This window comes from Lacerta agilis, chromosome 12 (genome assembly GCF_009819535.1).
Source record: "Lacerta agilis isolate rLacAgi1 chromosome 12, rLacAgi1.pri, whole genome shotgun sequence".
Taxonomy (NCBI): Eukaryota; Metazoa; Chordata; class Lepidosauria; order Squamata; family Lacertidae; genus Lacerta; species Lacerta agilis.
The window spans coordinates 30,023,989-30,049,837 of NC_046323.1; the positions used below are offsets into that span (position 1 = coordinate 30,023,989).

The following is a 25,849-nucleotide window of genomic DNA, read 5'->3' on the forward strand; positions in this document are numbered from 1 at the left end:
CACCCTGGTCATACTCCTACTATCACTCCAACCCTAGTTATACTCGCTTTGTTCTTCCAGGACAAAAGGAAGGGACTCAATTAGAGCCCAATAGCTTTCGACACCTTCGCTCTGGCAATACAGAAGGCAAGGGCTTGCAGGGAAGACATGTTTAGTTGGGAACATCTTGCTGCATTCAGCTGGACTTATTGCCAGGTAGGTGTTCATAGGTCTGCAGCCATAAACTGAATTTTAAACTGGAGATTGTACAAGCAAGTATTTTAAATGCAATATTGAAGTCTGGTGGATTGTGGTAGGCACATTAGACCAGGATAATCAAATGACCAGTAATGACTTGTTTTAAGTGAAAAGTGAGAGCATCAGATTTATAACTAATTATCTGGCTGCAATCCCCAGGCAACTTGGTCCTGAATCAGTATGACCTATTCAGTGATTTTTTTTAGGAATGTAGCTTTCATTCTGATCATCTGTCCCAGCTTGTTTACAGACCCTCTGACAAAAACAACAGCATGACCATTACAGCAACACATGTTAAAAAGGAACTGACAAAATTTGTCTCATTTAACAAGAGCAGTCTAGCTCCAGCCATTTACATATATTGATTCTGAACATCAGTGGGAAATCAATTAAATCATTTACAGAGAGGAATCCCCATCCACAAAGAATGCAACTGTATGAATCAATACTGTCTGAAAACCAAACTCTGCTCTCTGCCTTACCTCTTTGAATTTGTGAGCCAGTTTGCTGGTGTCCACTTCTGTTGGGGAAAACATGTCATCGTTTTCAGGAAGCTCAAACACTTCAATGGCCATATCACCTCCTGGAAGGACAGGCCCCATGTCATCCTCATCTTCATCTGTGGCATATTCTCCTGTCTTAGAAGCACAGAATTAAAGCATTTCTGAAATTCTCTCTCCTTAATGAAATACAGTATAGGACCTCACTGAACGCAGTTTTCAAAACAAAAACTGGGTAGGCTTGCTTGATCAAGAAAGCCTACACAGGCATTTCACTTTAAGTGTAATCTTGATTTGTGATTTTAATATGTGTTTTATATTTGCTAGTTTTAGTTTATATTTTAATTGTTTATGTAACTTGTTTGTTTAATGTTTGCTTTCATTGGCATTTTCAACCTCTTTTTGACTGTTCATTTTAAACTGCTTAGAAGTATTTTCTTCCAGTAAGTGGTATATACATGTTAAATAAATAATAATAAACAACCTTTTAAAAATATATATATATGGGGAAATAAGGCGAGCAAGCGTGAAAACGCACTAGAAACAAAAAGCACAGGGTAGAATCTTTCGGAAAGTTCTAAATTCTAAAAGTACAGCAGAATTCTAATGGCTAAGACCACAGGAATTGCATATCTTTCTTTCTTACTTTTTGCACAGGTCCCATCCTTCCTTTATTAGGAGTGCAGGGGAATATGCAGAGTTAACTGATTCTGCCTCACAAGCACCCTGTTAAACAGACTACCAGAAAATGCACAATCCCCTCTCAATGACAGACGGGTCACGTGTACAGAAACCTCCCCTGTACCTGCAGTGGCACACAACCTGAACAGATTCTTGAGGGGTGACCGTGGGAAGTGGCCATGTCTAGAATGCCTTCTGTCCACCTTCGTTTTGCTCCAGACTCCTGCTAAGAAAGATCAGTCTCTTGCCGGAAGCGTCTACCTCACCTTTTCTTGCCAAAGGGAAGAAGGAAATTACAGCTTTGTCTCCTTTCCTTGTTCTCTCAGGCACTGACTGCTATAGGCAGAAGTTAGGAGAGGGAATCATAAAAAAACAGTTATTGCCAGAAAGAACAAGGAAGGAAGGCAGCTGGGGAAATCACGTTACTGTCTCAAAATAAAAAATAAAGGAACCAAATAAGCACTGAAGGATTTCTTCTTGCCAGAAGCACATCCAAGTGAAGACTAGACAGATGCTTTCCAGCCAGAACTGCTTCTAAAAACCTGCAGCTACTACAGACACAGGGAGGCTTTTGTACATGTTCTCTCTTTTTTAAGAGGGCTGTGTGGGAAACTGACCAAGGATCATTCCAGTGCCACTTACTAAATTCCACAGCTGTGTTTGGATCAAAACGGGATTCCCTAGTCAAAGTCCTATCTGCTATACCTGGGGGTAGTCATATTTCGGCCTGCAACTGAATAAATGAAGGAGGGACTGTAACGACATTAGCTGTTTAGAACTTTTGTTGAATTAATAAGCCACATCTCAGAATATGATTAGTATGCCACATGAAGCAACGAATCAGAGGCAAGTTACTTTCTTCACAAACCTTTTTAAGGTAACAGTTGTTATTTTTATTGTAGTTGCCTGAGGTTCCGTGACATTCTCTGTCAGTATTCTAAAACAGTTGATAACAAACATTAAATAAGAACTCTTCTACACATTAATACGATGGTCAACAAACTCTTTGTCTTCTGCATACTCTCTACAATCATCCACGAAGCAGAAGCAAGGAACTTTGAAAGCAAGTATTTGCCTTGGTTTCTCACTAATGGAGTTCAGATGACAAGTTAACACTACGCTGAATCAGAGGGCAATGGGAACAAATGGTACCCGCAGCAAAACTTTGCAGTGTTCCTGTTCAGGGTACTCCACCCAGTTTCCCCTGTCTTCTGTGCCCATTGAGCATGTTTAGTTTTTGTTGAACTGTTTTAGGTTTCCTCTCCGTTGAGTTCACCCACCTGCAAATGTTTTGCACTTCTGCAAAGTTTTGTGCTCCTCCAAGCCTGCTGGTACACCTCTGTATTAGGCATGAATCAGAAGTTGCTCTCTGAATGGGTGCAACCCTGTGGGTGGGTTCCTGTTGCTTACTGGTAAGGAGAGGGGTGAAGAAGTTGGCTTGGTGCAAACATACTGGCAGGTAGACCTGATTGGTTCCACTGGTGTGTTTGTACTGTGCTGGCCTCCCCATTGCCTCAGCCATCCCAGTAAGCCACAGCGACCCACCTGCCAGGAAGGTAGTGCAGCAGCGCTGGCCCACTCAGTGAGTTGCTTCTGCCATGGATGGTGGCATTTTGGCTTCATAAAGGCTGTCACTTGAAGATCTGAGTTTGTTGTTGGTATATCAACACCATGTCCTTTCTGGCTATGCTATTTCGCTTCATACTTTGAGTTAAGGGCTGCATGATTGCATACTAATTGACTTTCAGCTATCTGCAAAATGTTACTGTTCTCCCCATCGCCAATAACAAGGAAAAAATAAAGTTGGGAAAAACTTGTAAAGTAACGTGTATATATAGTAGGCCTTGGGGAGGGGGGTGGGAAGGTTTATACTTGAAGCATCTCCTTACACAACACCACCTTCAAAACTAATTACAGTGAAATAAAAATAATCCTCTGCCTGGACAGATAACAGTGCTTCTGTGTATTAACAAACCTTGCTCTTAATAAAGAGCCAGCCAAACCTTCCACGAGAAAAACAAAATTCAGACAAGTATTGGGCATCAGAGCTAGTCTTTTAAAAACTCAAATAAAAGAATTACTTTAAAGTCAGGCTTAAATTTTATATCTATATCTACATCATCTACATCCTATAAAAGTTAGTAGCCATGATTTTTTTTCCATCAAAGAAAGAGATATACTGCCTTCTTCTCTGTATAACAGCAGAATGATTTCTTTAGCACCAATGTCTAAATGTGAAGTTTTTTTTAGAGCTGGAAGGCTGCAGAAAATGTTCCTATTTAAGTTGCACAGAAACAACATACCGGTAATTTGCAAAACATTTCTACAAACATGGAAAATAAGAAACTACAATTCTTGAAAATGTTGGCATTTATTCTATGAAAAAAATTGCTGTTCTGTGAGAATATTCAGAGAGAATATTTCATCAATAGGATTATACTGGTGTCCGTTGGTTTAGAGTTTTTAGAACTCACCACTTGTTTTTAAAGATGTTTCTGCCAGGTGTATGTATAATCAGTGACTTCTTCTTCTTATTATTATTATTATTATTTGCAGCTGATGTAGTAAGTTTTACATTGTTGTTAGCTGCTCTGAGCACTATTACTACAGTAGAAAAATGGAATGTAAATTTTGTACATGAATTTTGTGCACTCCTTCTCTCACTACTCCTAGGCTTCCTTCATCACAATGGGAAGGTCATGAATGAACCGTAAGTTGTTCTGGGTTTCTCTATACATTCTACTTGTGATGAAGGCATCACAGGAGAAAGCTAGCAAGCAAGATCAAGGCCTGCTATGCGTATCACCCTGGGCAGAACTCTCAGGGGTGAAGTACTGCGTGAACTGCACAGTTCTTACTCTCCAATATGAAAAGCTTGGTCCGGCCTTGAGAAATCTTGGTATATGAACTCAAGACCAAGTTACATATTGCCAGGAAAAATTCCATCCCCTCCAGCAACAGATGATCTCGCAACAGTTCTTCCTTTGGTTGTGCCATTAATGCAATGTGTTTTACATGGGGATGCCCCTGTATATATAGACTAGCTGAAGTGTTTAGAAACTTCAGCTGGTCTAGAATATGATGACTAGATTGTTCACTGGCATTCAATGTGGTGAAGCTATTTGACCAGTACTACAGTATCTGTGCAGGCTCCCAGTTTGTTTCCAGACTCAATTCGCAGTGCTTGCTTTAACCTATAAAGAGTTCATCAGTTTGGGAGCAAGTTATCGAAAGGACTACTGTCGAAAAGAACTCCCCATAAATACTCCCTCTATAGACATATGTGCTTGGCAGCAGCAATGTTACCTTTATACTACCAGACTAAAAGTATCCTGTTCTCTTCATCTCTTAAAAGCTAATAATCTAGAACTGCTTCACTGTTGTCTAGTTTATTTTGGATATTTGGTTACTTTGTTTTTAGGTGTGTTGTTTTCATATTATTTAACATTAACTTGGTAAGCCACTTTGAAGACCAAAGATTTTTGAAAGGCATATAGACATACTTAAAATAAATATAGAAGTATTATTATTATTGATACAGGAAAGCCATTTCTTGATTAACATGGCAAGAAATTTAATTGACAAGGGGAAAAGATGTGGATGTGCCATGCGTGGTGACAGCTGGTATTTACTGAAGCCTGAGAACTAAGAAACTCACTGACATGGTAAATACCAACTGTCACCACACTGATGTGCATTCATAAGGAATATTCACCATGTAAAACTGACACAGTAAAATCATTTTGCGATTATTTCACCACATGAGTGAATATGAATTGGTCCTCAGAAGGCATAAAAATATGTCTCTTTCCTCCTTTGTTTGTTTGTTGTTGTTTTTACCATTTTGGGTCAGAGGTGAGGACTGGAAACTTGTATTAAAAAAAAAATCAAAGTAGGGTTGTCATGTTTTTTGTTTAAAAAAAGAAGAATCTGAAAGCGACACACCGGTATGTATCGAGGACCAGAAACACCAGGGAAAATATGGAGCCCTACTTAGCATTCAGAAGTGCATTTTTTCTGCCCCAACCCAGAGAGTGCTTTCAGCAACAACACTCTTACATATTTACAGAGAAATTTATTGTGCCTAACATGACTATCTATGATTGTGGTCTTGTGAAACGGGGCGGGCGGGTGGGGATGTTCCAGAGGGAGTTGTTTCCTACTGTGATTAGACAAAGCATTTGAGAGAGAATGAAATGCAGGAAAGGGAACTTCACGAAGTTACAAGAGAAAGAACAAACATATTACCTCATCGTCATCTGCGTCATATTGTGCATAATGCTGTTCCAAAAGCTCTCTTTGGCGACGTTCCTGCTCTAGGGTCTGGCTAATCAGCTGAGCCACTTCACTTACTTGTCCTGGTCTTTCTCTGCCAATTATAAACCTGAGGAGAACATCAGGGAACACAAATCATTTGCTGTCTTCTCCGTATGATGTATGAAAGGATGGCCAAATGCAGCAAAAAGAGTATTGTTGCACGCTAAAGGCTAACAACTCGATTATGGCATAAGGTTTTGTAGACTGGGGTCCACTACATGAAAGCTGCGTAATACATGCCCAAATGTCTTGTTTAAAAACAAATGAATACATGTTCATCTATTACCAATGCACAATTGTTTTAGAACTGTACTGTGCTAGACAAAAGTTAAAATTGGAAGTCACAATAATAATAACATGCCTTTGTAATTATGGGAGTTTCTCCATGACCTAGAATCACAAGTGTTTATACTGCAGCGTTACAAAACACTTTCTATGAATAGAGGAGAGATGGTGACCTGAGTGTATCAATGAGAGGAGAGATTCTGTCCTTGCTGGTATATTATGGTTTCCTAATAAAGAATTTCATGATATGAGAAGGCAACAGCCATGGTTTACCAACAGCAAATTACACATAGAAGAGGGAAGTGTGTGCCCCCCTTCTGCAGCTCAGATGTCAGTCACCAGCCAGATCCTGTCTGACAACGGGCATGTGAATTTCTGTACACTGGGTTGCATTAATAAATGCATGCCTTCCCTCAATGGTTTGCAGCTACTTCAATATGTATTATGAAAGAAGATTTTGTGCATGATCGGTGTCCATAAAGCCCCTGAGCTGAGAAAGCTGTGGCTGGATGCAACAAATCAATGGGGGGGAAAGACAAACGAAAATGCAGAGTAAATGGTAAAATGCTGACTATAGTTTGGATTCAATGGGCCCTGCAAATAGCTCCACACACACAGCAGAGCTGCTGAAGACCCCCTTCCAAACAGTGTCTCCTCTGCTGCCTGACACTGACCCTGAAAAGCCTCCAATGCAATGGATGGACGCATGGAAGGATGGGGATGACAAACCCTGGCACATGTCTGGAGACAACAACACACACCTCTAGGGCCTGCGGATCCCGACAAAGAATTTTAAGTCCTGCTGCCTACATTCCATGCATTCTCCTCAAAATCAGGGAACTACTTTAAAATAAGCATGCCACTGCAAACCTGTGGCAGCCTAATCACACTGTGCATATATAAATGATTCCTGGCATATTATGCACTCCTTTCCTTGGCATGTAGTGCATACGCAGATGTTTAGTTCTTTATTTAACTGCATAAATTAACAGTCTTGGGCCATACATTATAGGCACAGCCATTTCCCCTTCATCTCCACATTTTCTTGAGAAATGTTCCATTGTTCCCTGATTATAGAGGGAATAGTTCCTACTGTTCCTTCCATTTCCCTATGCCTTCATGCTAATTGCTATTTTTATTTCTTTTAAATTTATTCAGGCTGCAAGCCTTGTGGACACTGGCACATCATGTAATTCAATCAATGGCCTGCTAAATCGCAAAAGCAAAGGAGGATTTAAAAACAACTCAAAAGCAGGAAAGTGTACTTTAGTTAGAGGCTATAAAAAGGCTGCAGAGATTTACAGACAAAAGCATTTTCTATAGCTGTACTCCATAGTCTTCCATACCACAGTGTGGATGCATGGTGTTTTTTTTTGGGGGGGGGGTTCATTTTGCTGAAAGATTATCTGAGTTATATATTCCATTGGCTTTTTTCCATAGAACTCAAGGAGGAAGACCCAGGTCATCTTGATTGCAGAAAGGTTCCTGTGCCATGTGATATACATTGTCTGATTTGAGGTGCAGAGGCTACAAATTCTCCAGTGGAATTTAAGATTCTGTGTCAATCTGTAACACAAGTTCTCAAGACAAGAGCATCACTTCTGCTGAGTCATTGGTCAGACATGAAGTCATAGGGAGAAGCATAGGGAGAAGCAGACAGGAATGCAATTTGACATGTACAAAGTTGCCAACAATGGAGGAAGAATGGTATCTAAAATGATCTTATCTAAAGTGATGCAGTCAGGGGCACGTTGCCCTTCATCTCAGGCAGCAAACCCGTCTCAAAAGGATCTGGAGAAGGCCATGATAAAAGCCAGGGGTTGGGAAGGAATCAAGACTAGGCTTGAGAATATTTGAAGGCAGGAACAGCCAAGGCCCATTTAACCAAGTCAGCTGAAACATTGGTTAATCAAATTTCAAGCTTGTCATGTCATAAGCTTGTGAATATTGATGGACATAGCATTTAATTTTCTTGCCAGAAAACAATAATATAGTATAGCTGAAGCTGCCATTTTTGTACGTTTGCTCACATGAATTGGATCTTATGGACCCCATCAAGGCCAAGGACCTCTGCACCAGGCCCCATCTGAATGCACAAAGTGAATTGCTGGAGACTTCTGCCCTTCCAGCAGTCTCTTTCTCATGAAATATTTTGGGGTGGGCTACTTTGGGGGGGGGGCTATAAAGACCCCGTTTCCCAGCACTCCATAAATAGTACATACTTTAAAGCAGTTTATAGATGGGGGTGTATGTGGATTTTCTAAAGTGCAAGATGTTTAATTAAATATTGAAATGTAGCCTATTCCATTTCTGATTATGCAGCCAGAAACCAGCATAAAAGAGGCATAATGTTCTGAATCACTGCCTAAAAGATTGGCCACCAAAGCAAAAGGACTTCAATAACCCTGCTAATTATATACTTCCTATTACTGGTTCACTAGAAGTAGACATGTAGTTTAGTACTGGCAAGACTGTATTGAGAGACATTCAATATGATTAGAGACAACAGGAAGTATAATAAACTGTGTGAAGTCACACAGCAGGAACCAACAGATTAAAGGCAAAGTCCACCAAAGTCCAATTCTCTGATGCAACCCCTACTGAAACGAAGGTGAGCTGTGCAAGAGTGCTTCCTGGGGGGGGGGGGTTGCCCTTTGACACCAATGGTGCCTAAAATCCAAGATAACGTCTCACAGGAGAACACTCTGCTCGGGAAGTCACTGTTCAATTATTCTGAGGCTAGTACTAGGGCACCTTGTTGAAGCAAAGCAGGTCAGGACATGGTCAGAGCCTGGGTGGGAACCCAGAAATATGCCACCTTGAATTCCACAAGGAAATAAAGGTGCAATGCAAACGAACTGAATAAATGAACACAGACACAAACAAAAAATCCTCTCCCAAACCCCAGAAGCAGTTAAAAAGCAAACAAAAAAAAAAATCAGCACAATGGATAAAACAAATTCCACAGTAGAGACCATTGGGAGACACTTCACAGTCCTATTTTTGGTCCTTTATCTCTGTCTGATGGAAGGTGTGCTTCCTTAATGACTTCCACAATAATGGACAAAATATCAAATTCAAATGGAATGTATTTTCAACTCTAAAGGGCACGCTGCTCTGTATAATAGGGTTGAGGAAGAGGTCTAGCTGATGGCAAAACAGAGGCCTTGTGGTTGGGTAGTTATTGCTCAATTGCCTTGTTTGGACTTTTGCACTCTCCCTGAAGGTGCAGGTTTGCAGTCTGGAGGTGCTCCTGGGTCCATCTCCATTGCTAGAGGCCCAAATGACCTCAGTGGCTAGGAGTGCATTTTACAAGCTTTGGATCATTGAAATCCACTCTATGTGGAGTTGACCTTGAGGCTGGCCTGGAAGCTGCTGCTACTGCAAAATGCAGCAGCTAGACTGCTCTCTGCGAAAGACTATTGCTGCCCAGTTACTGCTGAAGACTAGCATTGGCTGTCGATCAGCCACCATGCTAAGTTACTGATGCTGGGACTGGTGTACAAAGCCCTATACAGCTTTGGGACCCGGGAATCCAACAACTCATCTCATCGCTTAAATACCTAATCTATCACTGGAGGTCCATCTTAGCAGAACATCCATTTCTTATAATATAGGAATCAGCCCTTTAATATGGTGGCCCCTACCCTTTGTAACCTCCTCCTCTTACATATCAGACAAACACCATCTCTACTGTCTTTCCGGCACTCAGTGAAGATGTTCCTCTTCCAGCAAGTCTTTTTACTGGAGCTTTATTCCAATCTGCATTTGCCTTGGAACTATTTTTAGCTGCTTTTATATATGAAATTGTTTTTAGATGCAATGATTTTTTTTTACATATGGAACTGCTTTTAATTGCTTTTACACTTCTCTTGCTTTAGGGTTGTGATTTGATTGTTGTAATCAGCCCTGGGGCCTTATGGTAAAGGAGAGATAAGGAATCTAACACACAAATAAACTCAATAGCTGGCCAAGCAGCAAGAAACAGATTAAATGAGCATTCCTCTGTAAAAGAAAATAGGGCTGATTCAGAAAGCAGCAGTAAAATCTCTGATAGAAGATAGAGGCAGAATTCCACAATGATTATAAGCAAACAGCAGAAGTTAGTTAGAAGGGGAAGGAGATTTAAGCCACTCCAGGGGAATATAATTAAACAACAACCTCAGGATAAATGGCGACAAGTTGGATTATTTTAAAATAATATCAATGTGAAATACTGGTGCAGAATGGCTTGTTTTATATGAAGGGCTTTGAAAGTGTGTCTGCTAATGACTTATAACCATCTAAATACTGTCAGCTGATAAAACCTGAAGCCATTAAAGATACAGGATGGAAAACATAAAATCTGGATACCTTTTGCACTTTCAAGAGTGACTTCAATTAAGAGTGAATTCCATTATGCTTACACAAATACATGTATACATCCAAGCTAGGTAACAAGCACTAGCATTTTTCATATTATAGCCTTACAGTCCTAAATCTCAGAGTAACAGACTTGCCTTAACTACTGGTTACGGTCTCCTTCTAACTGTAATGAAATAGGAACCTTACAACAATCTCCCAACCCTTTTACAGGTCTCACTAACCTCTATTTACAGCAAGTAATAACTCATCCCAGGCAAGAGCCAAGTCTGGATGAAGGCAAAGCAGGATTCTAGTTTATGCCACCACAGCAGTATGGTGGCAGTGTGGGAAGATGGGGCAGAGAAGAATCTGCTTATTGGGACACAGGTTTCAGGAATAAGCACACTGTCCAATCACTTGACTTTGTTCCTCACCTGATGCAAGCAGATACAATAAGCCCTATCAGTGTGTCAAAACAGGGATGGTTTCTCCTAGCAAACCATGACTAGCAAGCTAAGAACATATCTTAGCTTCATGATTATGGTTTGTTTGGGAGAAACAATTTTCTCCCAAACATTCGGTGAAATATTTGTTGTTCCTGGTTGCACTAAGGGAAAAGCATAACCAGAGCACTGCTCAAGTCCATTAAGTGATTAACTATGGCTTAGCATTACGTGCCAACAAGACTACTGCATCATGTGCAATGTTTTGTTATATTTTTATATATGTTGGAAGCTGCCCAGAGTGGCTTCAGCAACCAAGTCAGATGGGCAAGGTACAAATAATAAAATTATTATTATTATTATTATTATTATTATTATTATTATTATTATTATTATTATTATCATTATTACTACTACTACTACTACTATGTCCTCAGAGCGCTTTTAAGAAGGCTGAACTGGGAGACAACTTCCAAAACCTATTACAATAAATGGAAACATATTACATATTCTGAAACATAGTCTCAAAACATTTCAGCAGGGTGTCATTGTTTACACAAGCAGAACTTTCATTTGTTACTATAATAGTCTACTTTAAAACTAGGAAGTTTGCAATTATTTTTATCTTTCTCAAATGTATCAAATGCCATTGTAAAAGAAACATTTTCATTAGACAGTAAAAACATTTTAGAACCCACTAACTCCAGCTAATATAAAAACGGATGAAAGATTTCATGCGGATAAATTTACCTAATTTTGCTGTGCCAAAGCTAAGAAGAGTTCAGAAGGTAAAAAGCACATTTTTGTGTTAACAGTTTCTTCACTGTGTCAGCTAAAGACAGTTGAGCTACATTGCTACATTATATCCGGAAGCTACAATGAACAATCTATTCTAGGTCAGTGACTTCCATTGTCATGGCCATTCAGAAAATGTTCATGAAGCTTGGCAGGAAGCAAAGTCACTAAACAGTAATACCCTGTAAGCTTTCTAGAGTAGTATTGACCGAATTAAAGAAGAAAAATGAAATACAAAGCTGTAGTTTAACTTCTTTCTAAACCTTCTTCTGCACAATTTATCAAATACAATTTCTCCTATTTAAGCTAATAGGTCTTTGATCGGTTATGTTGGGGGGTGGGGGATAAGAAGGTGTGCTTCAGGGGAAAATTACCAGTGACATTAGAAAATATGTATGCCCAGTAATGACACACAATTTAAAATAACAATTGCAAACATTGCTAATTATGGAACAATTTACTTAAACAAACTACTTAAAATTCATTTGATGTTGCAGCTTGCACAGTAATGTGAAAATGTAAATGCAGCTATAGCAATACTTTGCCAATTCTGTCTGTCAAATTAAATAGGGAGGACTGTCGCCTACTAATCTTCATTACCTGCAGCTGCCAATTGTAGAGGTAAGTATGGAACTTCCTCTGAAAGAATGTTCTTATGCAAGTAGAGAGGTAAAGGTAAAAGGTAAAGGACCCCTGGACAGTGACGTCCAGTCAAAGATGACTATGGGGTTGTGGCGCTCATCTCGCTTTCAGGCCGAGGGAGCCGGTGTTTGTCTGCAGGTAGCTTTCTGAGTCATGCGGCCAGCATGACCAAACAGATTCTGGTGCAACAGAACACAGTGATGGAAACCAGAACGCATGGAAACACCGTTTACCTTCCTGCCGCAGCACTGTCTTAATTCTTTCTAAAGGCTGCCTTAGCTGGTAGCCCTCTCCGTATCTTAATGCAATCTATAACTCTGTACTTCCTTTTATTCATCCTAAATCTCCTGTCAAACAATTCCATTTCATAACCCCAGTTCTAAGTGTAGGGAACAGAGAGGGAGGGGGAAGGACTAGAAGGAAACTTCACAAATTTTCACTCTTCTCGCTAATAAACATTTAAATACCCTCTCATGCCCATCCTCTCACGGTTATCCTTCATTTAAACAAAAAAAGTACCAACTAAATTTTACAGCACAATTCTATGTATGCTGACTCAGAAGTCAGTCCCATTGTGTTTAATGAGGCTTAAAGGTAAAGGGACCCCTGACCATTAAGTCCAGTCGCGGACGGCTCTGTGGTTGCGGCGCTCATCTCGCTTTACACCCAGGTAAATGGGTATATGATTGCAGCCTCAACTACGTTTTCCTTCATCTTCTCCTGCTATGTGCTTGGTAACTAGACCTGCACACAGCATGCAAAATGTGGGCACACCATTGATTTATGTAGCAACATTATTATACTTGATGTTTTATTTCTAATACTTCTTTCCTTTCCGTTTTATTTTAATTGCTTTACTGACAACCATCAATTCCCGCATTTCAAGCCCTGCATACAGAGGCATCTGAAAGAGCCCTAAACATTTAGACTTATTTAAGAACTACAAACTCTGGGAATAAAAATATTACCAAGGGAGAAAATTGACCTCCCAAATTGAAATGCACTCACAGAAGGCTTTTACTTTTTACAAACATCTAATGAAGTGTAACAGCTGAAGAGAAAAACAGTATTAAATTTCAAGTTTGAGCCCTTTATTAGGTGATACTTAGAATAGAGCTGTAGACCCTCCTGAACAGAGATAACCTTGCCTCAGTGATCCGTGCTTTGATAGCATCCAGGCTAGACTACTGCAATGTATTGCCTCTGAAGACTATTTAGAAACTTAGTCTGGCCTTGAAAACAGCAGCCAGGGTATTAACTTGCCAAACGGAACACATTTTGCCAGTGTTCAGGAGATCTTCACCAGCATCCAGTCAGGTCTGGCCTGAGATATTCTGCTGCCTAAGGCAAAGGACAAGATGGTGGCACCTCTCCTATTCCTGGGACAAAAGCCAATGGGACTGGCAGCCAAATCTGCAGGTGGCAGGCTATCTTAGGATGTGCACAGCAGGCCACATGACACACACAGCTCTGTCCTCAGCACCTCACTGTTGTTCCCTAATCACTTGGCATTTGCTACCTGAGGTGGCACTCCTCTCACTCTGCCTAGTGGCAGGGCTGGCCCTGCATTCAGTTTGTTCCTATCATTTATATTTCAGTTTTAAAATACCATGTAAGTGTTGGTTTTGACCTATAATGCTTAAACGACTATGGACCAGAGTACTTGAAGAATCACCTGCTCCAATATGAACCAGCTCCTTCTCTGAGGAATCTCCTGAAGTCGGTTCCAGGTTATAAGATTAGGTAGATGATGGGGCCTTCTCCATGGTGGCACCCTGCTTGTGGAATACGTCTCTCAAACAATGCCAACAATGCCAGGTTAAAATGGTTTGATTCCCCTGGCTTTACTTTCAACCCTTCCCTCCCTGTGTGCTGTGGTCCTAATGAAAACTGGAATCCTGAACATAACATTAAATTAAAAAAGAAAAGGCACCGCACACTATGCATTTAATACAATATGTAACTATGCCACAAATGGTGAGACAAAAGATCTCTGGAAAGGTGGGGTTCCTCCTATCCATCTTCAGTCAGGACGGGGGACTGGGTTTTATCTGCCCCACCCTCTGTGAGCCAAATCTGACAAAATGGCAAGGCCTTAAAGGCTAAATGCAGAGGCCATGCTGGCTGGGGCTGATGGTACCAGGTTGTCCAAGGCTGATACAAACAATCCATTGTAGCAAAGGGTTTCTTAACATATATATGCTTACTTATGATCGAGTAGTTGCATGACCAGACAATATCACAGGTGCCGCCAATTTAAAACGTACTTTGTAAGGATTTCTCAAAGTTACCTGACTTTTCCTTTGGTGTTTCTGAGGACTGTTGCAGCAAAGTTTTGTGTGACACCAACCAGACTGATCCCATCCACTTCTACAATTTGGTCATTTACTTGGATCCTTTCAGAGGAAATAAAAAGAATGGAGAAACACTAAGTAATGAATATGAAATATAATATAATATAATATAATATAATATAATATAATATAATATAATATAATATAATATAATATAATATAATATGTCTTTTTACATTGCATTTGGAAGCAATACATAATTAAGTCAACAACACACATACATGACATCTTGCATTACACATAATATTGTCAATTCCTACTGACAATGTTGTTTTAGAAGAAGATACCATGGGAAATCAAGATACATATTTATTTATTTATTTTTGAACCAGATTTCCACTTCCATGGAGGTAAATGAACAAACAGGACAAATTACAATTATCCAGCATCAGATACAGTGGCACTTGGTTTATCAACCAATAAGTACTAATTATGTCATAGACATACCAGAAATGCACCAGCAGAAGTGACGTAGCCCAGGGAAACATAATCAAAGTAGATCTGAGCATCTACCATTACGGATGGTGGCCACAATTTTTTTTAAAAAATGAGCTCTTTACAAATACGAGAAAGTGCAAAGCAGTCAGCCCCTCCTTTGAACATTTCCCCGCATAACAGCTCTGACAATGCGAAAAGGTAGCCAGCCGATTCAAGCCGCTGGACCAAATAAAATTCAGTGCTGCATACAGCAAGAGTGCAGCGCCCCAAATTAACGTGGTATTACAGTAACTAAGGGGGAGACATTCCAGGCAGGTAAACATGTATTCAATAAAGCAGCTAATATGAAGCGACAAGAAGTAAGCATCTTCGCGAGCCTTGCTGGGTATCTCACGAAGTGTTATTCTGTCTAAGGTTCCCACCAGCACGGAAGATGAGCCTAGGCCTCTGAAGGATGGGAGAGTTGCAGGAGGGGAGGGAGAAAGTATATCGCTCTCCGCCAAGCATTCCCCTGCTGTGTTAAAGAGATCAGGTAGCAGCCGATATGGAATACCACGCCTGGGACCTGGGGAGCTCCTGCCAACTTGACTACACAATGCTGGACTAGATTGACAACTACGGTAGTTTGACATTAGCTTTGCATGTTCTGTTGCGGTACAAGGCTAATGTGAGCATTTCATAGCTATGTGGTCTATTTTATAGCCATATAGTGTGTAGTTGGGAAAAGGGGTGGTTCTGTTGGGTTGGAAAGGGGTCACTTTTCCTTTCTTTCTTCTTCAAACAGCCTTGTATAATGCAAGCAGGGGGATTTAACCTTACAGCACACATTATCATTCAGGATACTTGCTATAAAACTCCCAGAAGTTAGAGAAATGGAAAATAAGAGGACAGGAAATTAACATGTACAGAGGCACACGTATCTCATAATTTTATTCCAGAGCAACTCAGGTTGGTCAAACCATCGCACAAGTGCTATAAAACAGGCAAAGTGTATACCTCTTCAGCAGTAGCTCACTTTTATTTTCAGAAAGGTAACCAATTTATACCAGCTGTTATTCAGATTTTTGAAGCTAAATTGTCATCCTAGTTACTTTTTGGGATCCCAATATGGATACAAGCATATAATAGTGATTTAGATAAGAAACACTCAAGTTTCTTGAGACGTATCCTGAAACTCCCAAGTTCAATCAAGTGTGCAGAACTAGGTATACACACAATAGAATATTGGGTGTGAGCTAGCACTATAAAATACTGCCTGCATTGCCATTTTCATTGCCAAACTTCAAATCTGTTCTCTGACTTACTTTAGGACTCTTATAAATCCAGATGGTTCCAACTCTTACAAGTGGTACCTTGGGTTACAGACGCTGCAGGTTACGGACTCCCGTTTACCCAGAAATAGTATCTCGGGTTAAGAACTTTGCTTCAGGATGAGAACAGAAATCGTGCCGCGGCAGTGGGAGGCCCCATTAGCTAAAGTGGTACCTCAGGTTAAGAACGGACCTCTAGAACGAATTAAATTATTAACCCGAGGTACCACTGTATTAGTATTGACTTGGAACCCTCGTATAATTCAAGTGAGCAATATATTTACTGCAATATTCAAACCAGGTTAAGGGACATTGAAAAACAAAACACAGAGTCAGCTGTAAATAAAATTTGCTCCCCCAAGTTCTTTGGTTTAAATACAACAGATAACAGGGTCACTTATACCTCAATATTAATAATTCCAGCCCAATGCAGGGCCTTTATGTTAGCCCGGCTGAACATTTCCCCCTCAGTTTTTGCCAAGGGGAGATATTTAAACATCCCCAGAAATGATAGGCATTGTGGATGTTCTTTGAATGTGCCGGACACTGCAGAATATATACTTTTCTACTGTCCATTGAACAACCAGCTACACAAACGTGTGCTATCCCATTTTTCGGGTAGTCTAACATCAGATTCTACCTGTCTGACATTAACTGAAAGGGTAGCTGAGTTTTTGTCAATAGTATCTTAGAGTGGTGAATGGCATTATCTAGCATGAAGAAATCCCAATGGAAATCTTTGTCATTATATATTTCACATGGCTGTTTATTTGTATATATTTTAAAATTTTATATATGAATGTTTTATGATGGCTTATACTTGTAATACCTAATAAAGGTTTGGCAAAGTAAGTAAGTATAAACTATTAAGAGGCTTGAGCAGGCCAGTTCCCTCTCCTTCGGACAGCTTCCATCTCAACTTGAAACCTCAGTATCCCACACAAATTGAAAGCTCACAGGTGCTTGTCAGATCATTTAAAAACATACTTCTGCATACCTCGGGAGCCCTCCAAGTATATAGAAACTGCTACCTTATTGTTCAGTGGCTCTGCTTTGCTTCAAAACTGATGGGCATTAAACCACCTGAGTTTCCTATTAGAGGGAAGGAAACTGCACACTGTAGCTTGCCTAAGGCCACCTAATGCGCTCACAGAAGAAATGAGGCTCACACCTGATGCGTAACTCAGTCTTTCAGTCACTATGCTACATCAGCTACCTTCCCTTTCAAGCCAAGGTATTTAAAATGGGCAGTCTTCCCTTAACCTTAGCATCTAGCTCAAGTATGCCGCCAGGGCTACAGAATAATACGTTCAGCAAATATATGCAATGCAAACTAAATTTTGTACGAAATAATTGACTTCACTCAGCGCAACCTAGCATATCAGCTCACGTTACTAATTGTATTTTTTTGGAAATAATCTTCTAACCCTTAATAATGTTCCCTTGGCATGTATGAAAAGGTTTTTGAGGACTGTTTTGGCAGCCTGAAAGGTTATGTTTAACAGCACCAACAAATGAGCCAACATACTTCATGTGCCACGAGTTTTGTTAAACAGGAAAACCGTGTGACCGTTGTTAAGTTAGGGAAGTTGACAAAAATAAAAGTTTCCCCATCCCCTCCTCCCCCAGTGAAGCTACCTGCACTCCCATGAAAGGAGCTCTCTGGTGTGCCAGGAGGCCCTTCTGAACAATGTGGAATCAGGTGAGGGGGTGGTGCTTGTGGAGGGGAGAATCACCCCAAATCCTCAGATCCTAAGATGTGTTAGCTTAAGGAGGTTCACAGAAGGAAAGTTTCCCATCCTCCTCCCCACCATGAGCTCTCCTGGCCACATCCTCCACTGTTCAGGTTGCCTAATCCACAGAGGTTTTTCAGAAGTCTCAGACTGCAGGGGTGCAGGGAATGGAGTAAGGAAACTTCCGAGTGCATCACAAAATGACTGCCATGGGGGTGTGATATAACACAAAATCAGAGAGACAACCACCCCTGAAACACACACACACACACACACACACACACTGGCCACTCTTGCTTCCCAGAAATCAATAAGAAGGTACTTGCACATTCTCCTCCATAACTTACTTTCTAGGAGGGCTAGAGACTTACTTCTTTTTAAATGAAAGGCCAGAGCCTGGGGAACCTGCCCAAGGGGAACCAATGAAAGTCTTCATGGATGGTGCTTGGTTTGTGACCCCCAGTATTTTAATTGATAAGAAATATCAAAACAAAACAAGGCAAAAAAATCTGAAGAATGCAACCATTTTTAAATTACATAACTGCAATAGCCATATTACCATCCTTCATTTGGGAACTGTTTATCAGTAAAAAAAATAAAAAATAAAAATCCAGCTTTTATATAGCAGTAAAGTCACTTGCTTGCGCTCTCAATTTATTAAACTATTACTTGCTTATGGCAAAGCCTTATCCACTCCCATTGTTGCATCTGGTACTTTATAACTGGATAGTGTGGGTTCATCTCTAAGGGGGTTAATTTGTACACAGTCTTGCCTTAGGACAGAGAGCTGGGCTCCATGACTTTCATGTGCCTTTGAGCTCTATAATTTTGTGCAGTAGAAATCAGAGGACAAAGAAGTAACTTTAATCAGCATCCTTTTAAAATATTTTTAACTTGCTTGTCTCACTTCGCAGTCCAGAATTCCTGTTTTATCTTCATATTCTGAGGCTACGTGCTCTATAGGGTGTTGTGCTGTCCTGTTCAATGTCATACGTGTTTTATTTTTTAAAAAATAAGTAATGCATGTAATAGATGGGGCCATAAAAGCGCCTTTCTGGGAACAATAGTTGTTTTATTTTTTATTTTGATTTACAGATTTAGACATTAATTTACAAAAACTGCTGTCCTCTTATGCACTCCTAATCATAGTGCATTTTCATTCTACAATGTCAAATACATTGCTTGCTCATAAAAGAGGCAACTGGTTGATTAGCTAGTTAGTTGGTTGGAAGTGCAGCTACTTAACAAGTGGCAATACATTACTAGCTTCCAGCTTCCAGTATATGTAGATTAATGAGCATACTTAATACAATCATTTATGGTTCATTTTCATTCAATGTTTTGCAATTCATTTCTTCCAATATGCACAGGTTTTTTTTAATAAAAATAATAATAATTTTAAAATGAGATAATTTTGTGGGTTGAAAAAAGCATAAAAGGCTGCATTCCTAGCCCCACTCCATGCTGCTGGAGGGAGGGTGCAGGGTTAAGATTTAGCAGATGTCTCCGTCTGCTGGCCTCTGCTGCTGCTGGTGGTGCTCCATTGGCAGTAACTGGTGTTGGGCTCCAAAATTGGGCGTTCCAGTGGAAGAGCATGGATCTGCAGCCCATAGGACAGTCCATTCCCTGGAGAGAGACACTGCTGCACCAAGCTGCAGATAGTGCAGAATGGGGAGTCATGCTGCTCCTTTCACTCCAGCCAGGAGCAGCAAGCAGGGCTGCAGATACAAAGGAAGATGTGCTGCTCCACAGCTCCCTGGCCCCTTAAGGTCACACCCACACCATACATTTAAAGCACATGGCTTCCCCAAAAGAATCCTGGGAACTGTAGTTTGTTATGGGCGCTAGGAGTTGTATGGTGTGAGTATGGCCTGCTCTGTGAATACTCCAGACTTAATTAATTTCTTTTTCTACTACATCTTGTTCTGAACTACTGTGTATTAAAAATAAGACAGTGTTATGCTTCTTTGTGGCGAACGGGTAAAGGTAATTAGGCACAATCCACCAGGAAGGTCTCCCTTGAAAGTACCACTTATCCATCAAACTTATTTCTAAACAGTCCCATAAAATAGCAGAATTCTTAAAAGACGAACCAGAAGGGAAAAAAATATTGTTCTAATAGTTTGGTTTCCCAGTTTTGGCTAGGAATGGGAACTGAAATATGTTTTAAATGTTGGATGGCGTTTTGATTTGTTATCTGCCACAGGTTTCTTCTGAAAATAAGGTGAGATATAAGGGCTTTTCAAACAAAGAAACAACGGTGGTGAACCATCGCTGAAAAACTATTAATTCAGAATTAAACTTCATGGAGTTATTTTCTACCCTGCTTCCCTACTTGCTTATGCCTCCTTCTGGTTTCTGACTCATTTTTGGAAATACATCAGGTGGTTTGGCATAATCTCTGCATAACACATTCTTTTTTCATAGGCTCCAAATAAGGGAGGTATTTTCATACCCAAGTACGCCTAAGCAGCTAAAATCTAATTATATATTGCGACTGTTAAATGGGGAGGGGGGGGGCTTTCAAGAGAGTCAGAGCTTAAGAAAAGAAAAAAATCTGGCATTTTATCTTCAGCTGAATAGCTGGCACTTACCATAATTTTTTGCAACCCTTACAGAATCAGAGTACCATTTATTCAGGAGTGGACAAAATGTATTCAATGTCTGTACTTGAGATATAAGTTACAGAATCAGGTCCTTAACATAAGAAAATTAATTTCCAGTTGGAATACATTAGTCAGCACGTGGGTGTAGCTAATTTCTTTTATTATAGAAAACAACGTTTAAAAGCAAATCTTGCTCATAACATCTACCCTACTCTGTATAAAATCATACTCTGGGCATGATCCAGTCCACTGCATCCACCTGCATGAGATCTCACGCGAAAAACGGTGGACAGGGTGGGGAACCTCCAGTTGCAAGATTAATTCGGGACTTCAAAGCACTTTGCACATGATGTCATTGTGGCACTATGTGATTGAAAGGTGGGCAGCCTTGCTCACCTGTCAAATTTGGCCCGCGAGGCTGATCCTGATAAGGATCTGGCCTGTGGAGCCAAAAAGGTCCTCCATCAACTCTGGATGCATATGATGAGCAGCCATACAACCTGGCTTATCTTGATCTAGATATATCAATGCTTGGAACCCAGTAACTGTCTCACTGATTAAATCTGTTGGCTGCACATTCAGTCAAAATAGCCTAACATATTTTTTTCTAAAAAAAATTATTGGTTTTCCAATATACCCCCAATAGCCGAATTATAACAATAAAAATTAATTCCCAAATTATACAATTATCAAAATGCCAATCGACTTCCAATTAATACATTTTAGTTAAAGTGGCTTCCCGCATGGTGGTTTGGGTGCATTTCCATTTTGCTCGCTAATATCAATAATACTCCAAAGTCCCTTCCTCACTTGTAAATATCTTTTTATCTTATATTCCGGAGAGGGTTGCCGAATCATAAATATATAAAAGAAGCTTAGAATAAACAAACCGTGGGGTTCCCCTCTCCCCAACCAACTCTCACGCCAAAGAAAAACTTATCTCAATTCAAACCTTTGATCCATGTAGCTCAGGCATAGGCAAACTCCAGCCCCTTTTCTATCACATGCCAGTACTTTAAAGCCAATTAAAGATTCAATTAAACGGAGAACCTCTGCTTCTTAATGGCGGTGTAGGAGGGTTTTCGCCAGGTGAAGTGCTTTTGCACTCAGCACCTCCCTGCCTTCCACATTCCATGCTGGAGCGAGAGCCAGGTACCAAGGTGAACTGCAAGTGAAGCACATCCCGCCCCCCCCCCCCCCGTCCCTGGGGGGAATTTGCAAGGATGATTTACCCTCAGTCATCCTTGTTTTGCGTTTGCTGATGATCCCCCGCTGTTGTGGGAGGTGCCTCCATTGAGGCAGGTGGGACCAGAAGCCAGCTAGCCTAACAATTTTAATATCACTATAGTGGAGCCAGTTAGTATATAATACTACATAGTGTAGTGCACTACAATATATCATATTATACCACAGCATATCAACCGAGGTAGTCAATGTGGTGGTCTCCATATGTTATTAAGACTCATCAGCTCTCATCAACCCCAGCCAGGTTGGCCAAAGATCAAGGATGATGGGAGTTGCAGTTCAACAGTATTTGCAGGGTCCCATGTTGGCAATCCTTGGTATATATGATTGCTCATATTTAGGCACATTGGCACATTTTCCAAGGAACCATCAAGATCCATAGAATTATATACTGGTTTCTGGTTTTCTATTCTAGAATACTGGCAAAAGCAGAGGTTTCCCATTGCAACACAGCCTGGGACTTTTTAAAATTATTGATTTGACTTTACTTTTAGATTTCATTCTATAAGAGCTTCAGTTTCCTTTTGCAATATAACATCACTCCACTTTTACAGAGCAAGGAGATGACCTATATAAATCATGCTGTATTTTACTTTAGATTTCACTTTTGACCCATGAAAGGATATTTTGCGGGGAGTGACCTGGAAAAGTAAACAATTTTTTCCCCAAGCACTCTGCATTCTGAAGATAAGGCAATGGTGCAAGGCTAACCATACATAGATAATAACAGTTATTTTGAAAGGATACGACATTATTTTGTCTCAAAAGTAGAGAATCTGCGCAACATGAGCACCCAAAACCAGCAAAATACTGCTTGTGCACTGAAGCTACAGACTGCTCAGCAAGTAGGGGGAAAATAGATAGTAAGTTTTCCCATCGGAAAAAAGGGTCCTGATACATTCAACAAATATGTAGCAGCTTGCTATGGAGACATACAAAACTTGATTTTACATACCAATAAATCAATGAATGTACACAGCAAGTAAAGCTCAGGGGGAGAAATGTTACGTACTGTGAAAAGATAAAGTTGTGGATAGAAATATGAAACAAACAATATTAGTTCTGGGATGGAGCAGATTCAGTACAGATTTCGGCCTGCACTGAAATCCAGACCTGCTGTGAGGTTAGAAGGATCATTCCCAAACGAGAGGGTGCTTTAATTCCCTTCTCACCCATGAAACAGTCCACCTGACAATGCTATTTGCAGAACAAAGCAACTTTTCAATGAACAGAAATGTTCGTGAGGACTGGTGGTGAACGTTCATAGGCTCAAGTAGGTTTTCAGCCTTTTAGAAGGCCATACTAGGAATATGGGCCTCAAGAAAACCTTTAGCTACAAGATTTTGGATGGAGCCTGTGAACAAAATCAGACAGGAGCTGTATTTTAAAGCAATCCCAATCTATATTCACGACATCACACTGTATTATTATTCACCTGCCATCTCTTTCTGCTGCTCCACCTTCTGTTACTGTTTTGACGAAAATGCCCAGTTTCTCAAGGCCTGCATCTGCTCCAACTCCCATTCCAATAATGCTGATGCCAAGTCCATCTTCATCTGAGAAGCAGATAAATCAAAGCAGGTCCATACATTTGTTAAGCATTTTCCACACTTGGATCAGTGTATTTTGAATCCTGTTATCTCTCCCCACCTGAGTAAAACCTTCCATGATTTTTTTGTTTATGACTTTATAACTGCATGTACAAAGAGTAAAACACACATTGTCATTCTAGAGGCCATCCTCCCTAACCCATAAAGCCATAACATTTCAATGGACTTACAGTATTTCTTATTTCCTACCATGGAAGTCAAGTAGCCCCAATTGTTGTTGTTTTTTGCAATGGAAGGAGAAAGAAGCCTATCTTGCTCCTTCTGCCATAGCTGCCAATCAAGAGATCCTGTGTTCAAAGGAATTATGGCCCACTAATGTATACTGAGTTCAGGATACAACTAAAAAGCAGTTTTCCATAACAGAAATGGGGGGACGGGGACGGACCAGTGCATTAAACATTAAGATCTGGATACCAAAAACCCTACTCACACTTATCTCAAAGAGACACTTGGCAAATCTATTTTGAAACTGAGGGCTCATCCTGCCTTCCCTTCACACTGTGCTTGCCAGGCACACTTCTGGGCTTTAAAGCTCTGTGTCCAAATCTTATTGTTTCTTGTCCTGTTGCTTTTCCAGGGAAAACCTGTTTTTTACCACTGAATTGGAGCAAACGGCAATCTGTAGAAGTACCGGGATAAAAAACAAAAAAACAAAAACAAAAACTGCTCAGATATGGAGCTTTAGCCCAGACTTGTGCCTGGAAATGTAGCACAAAGGAAGTCTGAATGAGCCCTAAAAGGGGTTTCCGAAAACAGTTTTGTGACTGGATAGGAAGGGGTCAACCCCTCAGGAGATTACTTGAGGTTGACAGGGTTTGAAGCCAATGTTCTACTACATACACCAGCGGCCACTGATGTCAATTAACATGTTACCTCAACTGGATATAGATAGATATAGATAGATAGATAGATAGATAGATGATAGATAGATAGATAGATAGATAGATAGATAGATAGATAGATAGATATCCCCAGGTATTAAGCTATGGCAGGTTTTTCATGACCCCTTTCTGGAAAACTCATGCAATTCTACTACATATCTGTACGGCACTTTATACATTTTTAAAAAATGCTCTGCAGCATAGCATTAGTAGAATGCATACCTTTTTCAAGCTCTGCTGGGAAAAGCTCCAGCTTCTCCACACGTTTTTCTAGTTCGTATTCTGCTGATGCAGCCACCGGGTCTACTTCATCATTTCTCCTGTCATAATCTTCATTAGAATATGTGTGGAAAACCTGGAGAGAGAGATAACAGTAATAAGTCAACTAAACCACCCAAAAGCTCACTTCTAAAACCTACTAGTACTCTAGAGGTGAGCTATTGATTTCATACCCTGCTTCCGAGCTTCCTGGAGTATCTGGCTGGCTAGATAGAACGTTGATTTAATTGAGAAGGGGGTTCCATATGTTCTTAAAGCAAGGATGGAGAACCTGTGACCCTCCAAATGTTGTGTGACTTCAGTTCCCATCAGCCCAAGCTTCCACTATGGCCAGTGCTTAGGGATAATGAGAGCTGTGGTCCAACATCATCCAGAGGGTAAGGTGTTAGCCACCCCTCTCTTAAAGGAACTGTTGTGCACATATAACTGTGGACATCAGTAATAGTGAGGTTGCTTTTCTTTGGAGCCAGATGCAAAATGGTGGGTCAGGAGGGTGACCATGTTCTTAGAATTAAGGAACAGGGTCGCTGTGCCTCTGAACACATTCTCAACTCAAGAATTTGCTTTCAGTTCCAGAACTGAGGTCACAATCCTGTAACACAAAAATCCACAAAATCCTACAGCTTTTTTGTTTTGTTTTGGCAAGGTGGAAAGGAAGCTTTTCTGTTGTCCATATGATTTAGTAATTATTTAATAATTTAGAATCTGAACCCTTGTTGATCTACTGTAACATACTGAGAGATCTACCAGTAGACCCCAATCTACCTTTTGTCCACAGCACCTCTTTAGGATTCAGGATCTTATTTCTGCATTAAGCAGATTTTCTTTCTAACCCACATAGCAATAAATCCAATACGTGTTCCAGAAAGAGCACCACTCTGTTGTTTTTAATAATGTAAAACAAAGCGCAGTTCAAACCTTTTTTTAAAAAAGCACTATCTTTACTTGAAAGATTCACATCAATTTTTTTTTTTAAGTGCATAAGATACAATATGATGGTTGGAACTGAACTATCACTAGTTTCATCTTTTAACAAATAACAAACTGTGATTTACTCATATTAAATAAAAGCTGTGGATAAATGAATAGTTTTATATACTACAGTAAACTGAAACCTAAATTAAAACTTCCTGTACATAAAGCATTTTG

General features: G+C 40.2%; 1 protein-coding gene across 10 annotated transcripts in view; it reads right to left on the minus strand.

Moving 5' to 3' along the window:
* The window catches only part of PPP1R9A (protein phosphatase 1 regulatory subunit 9A), a 133,429-nt gene that overhangs the window by 31,695 nt on the left and 75,885 nt on the right, over positions 1–25,849 (minus strand). For 7 of the 10 annotated variants that reach the window (XM_033166130.1, XM_033166131.1, XM_033166133.1 and 4 more), the window contains exons 3-8: positions 24,644–24,776; positions 23,366–23,486; positions 14,536–14,640; positions 5,667–5,802; positions 2,287–2,355; positions 720–875 (exon numbers count right to left, since the gene is read on the minus strand). In XM_033166130.1, coding sequence (XP_033022021.1) covers positions 720–875; positions 2,287–2,355; positions 5,667–5,802; positions 14,536–14,640; positions 23,366–23,486; positions 24,644–24,776 — 720 coding nt within the window. The remainder of the gene's footprint in view (positions 1–719; positions 876–2,286; positions 2,356–5,666; positions 5,803–14,535; positions 14,641–23,365; positions 23,487–24,643; positions 24,777–25,849) is intronic. The other 3 variants (XM_033166134.1, XM_033166138.1, XM_033166137.1) reach the window with 1 other exon arrangement.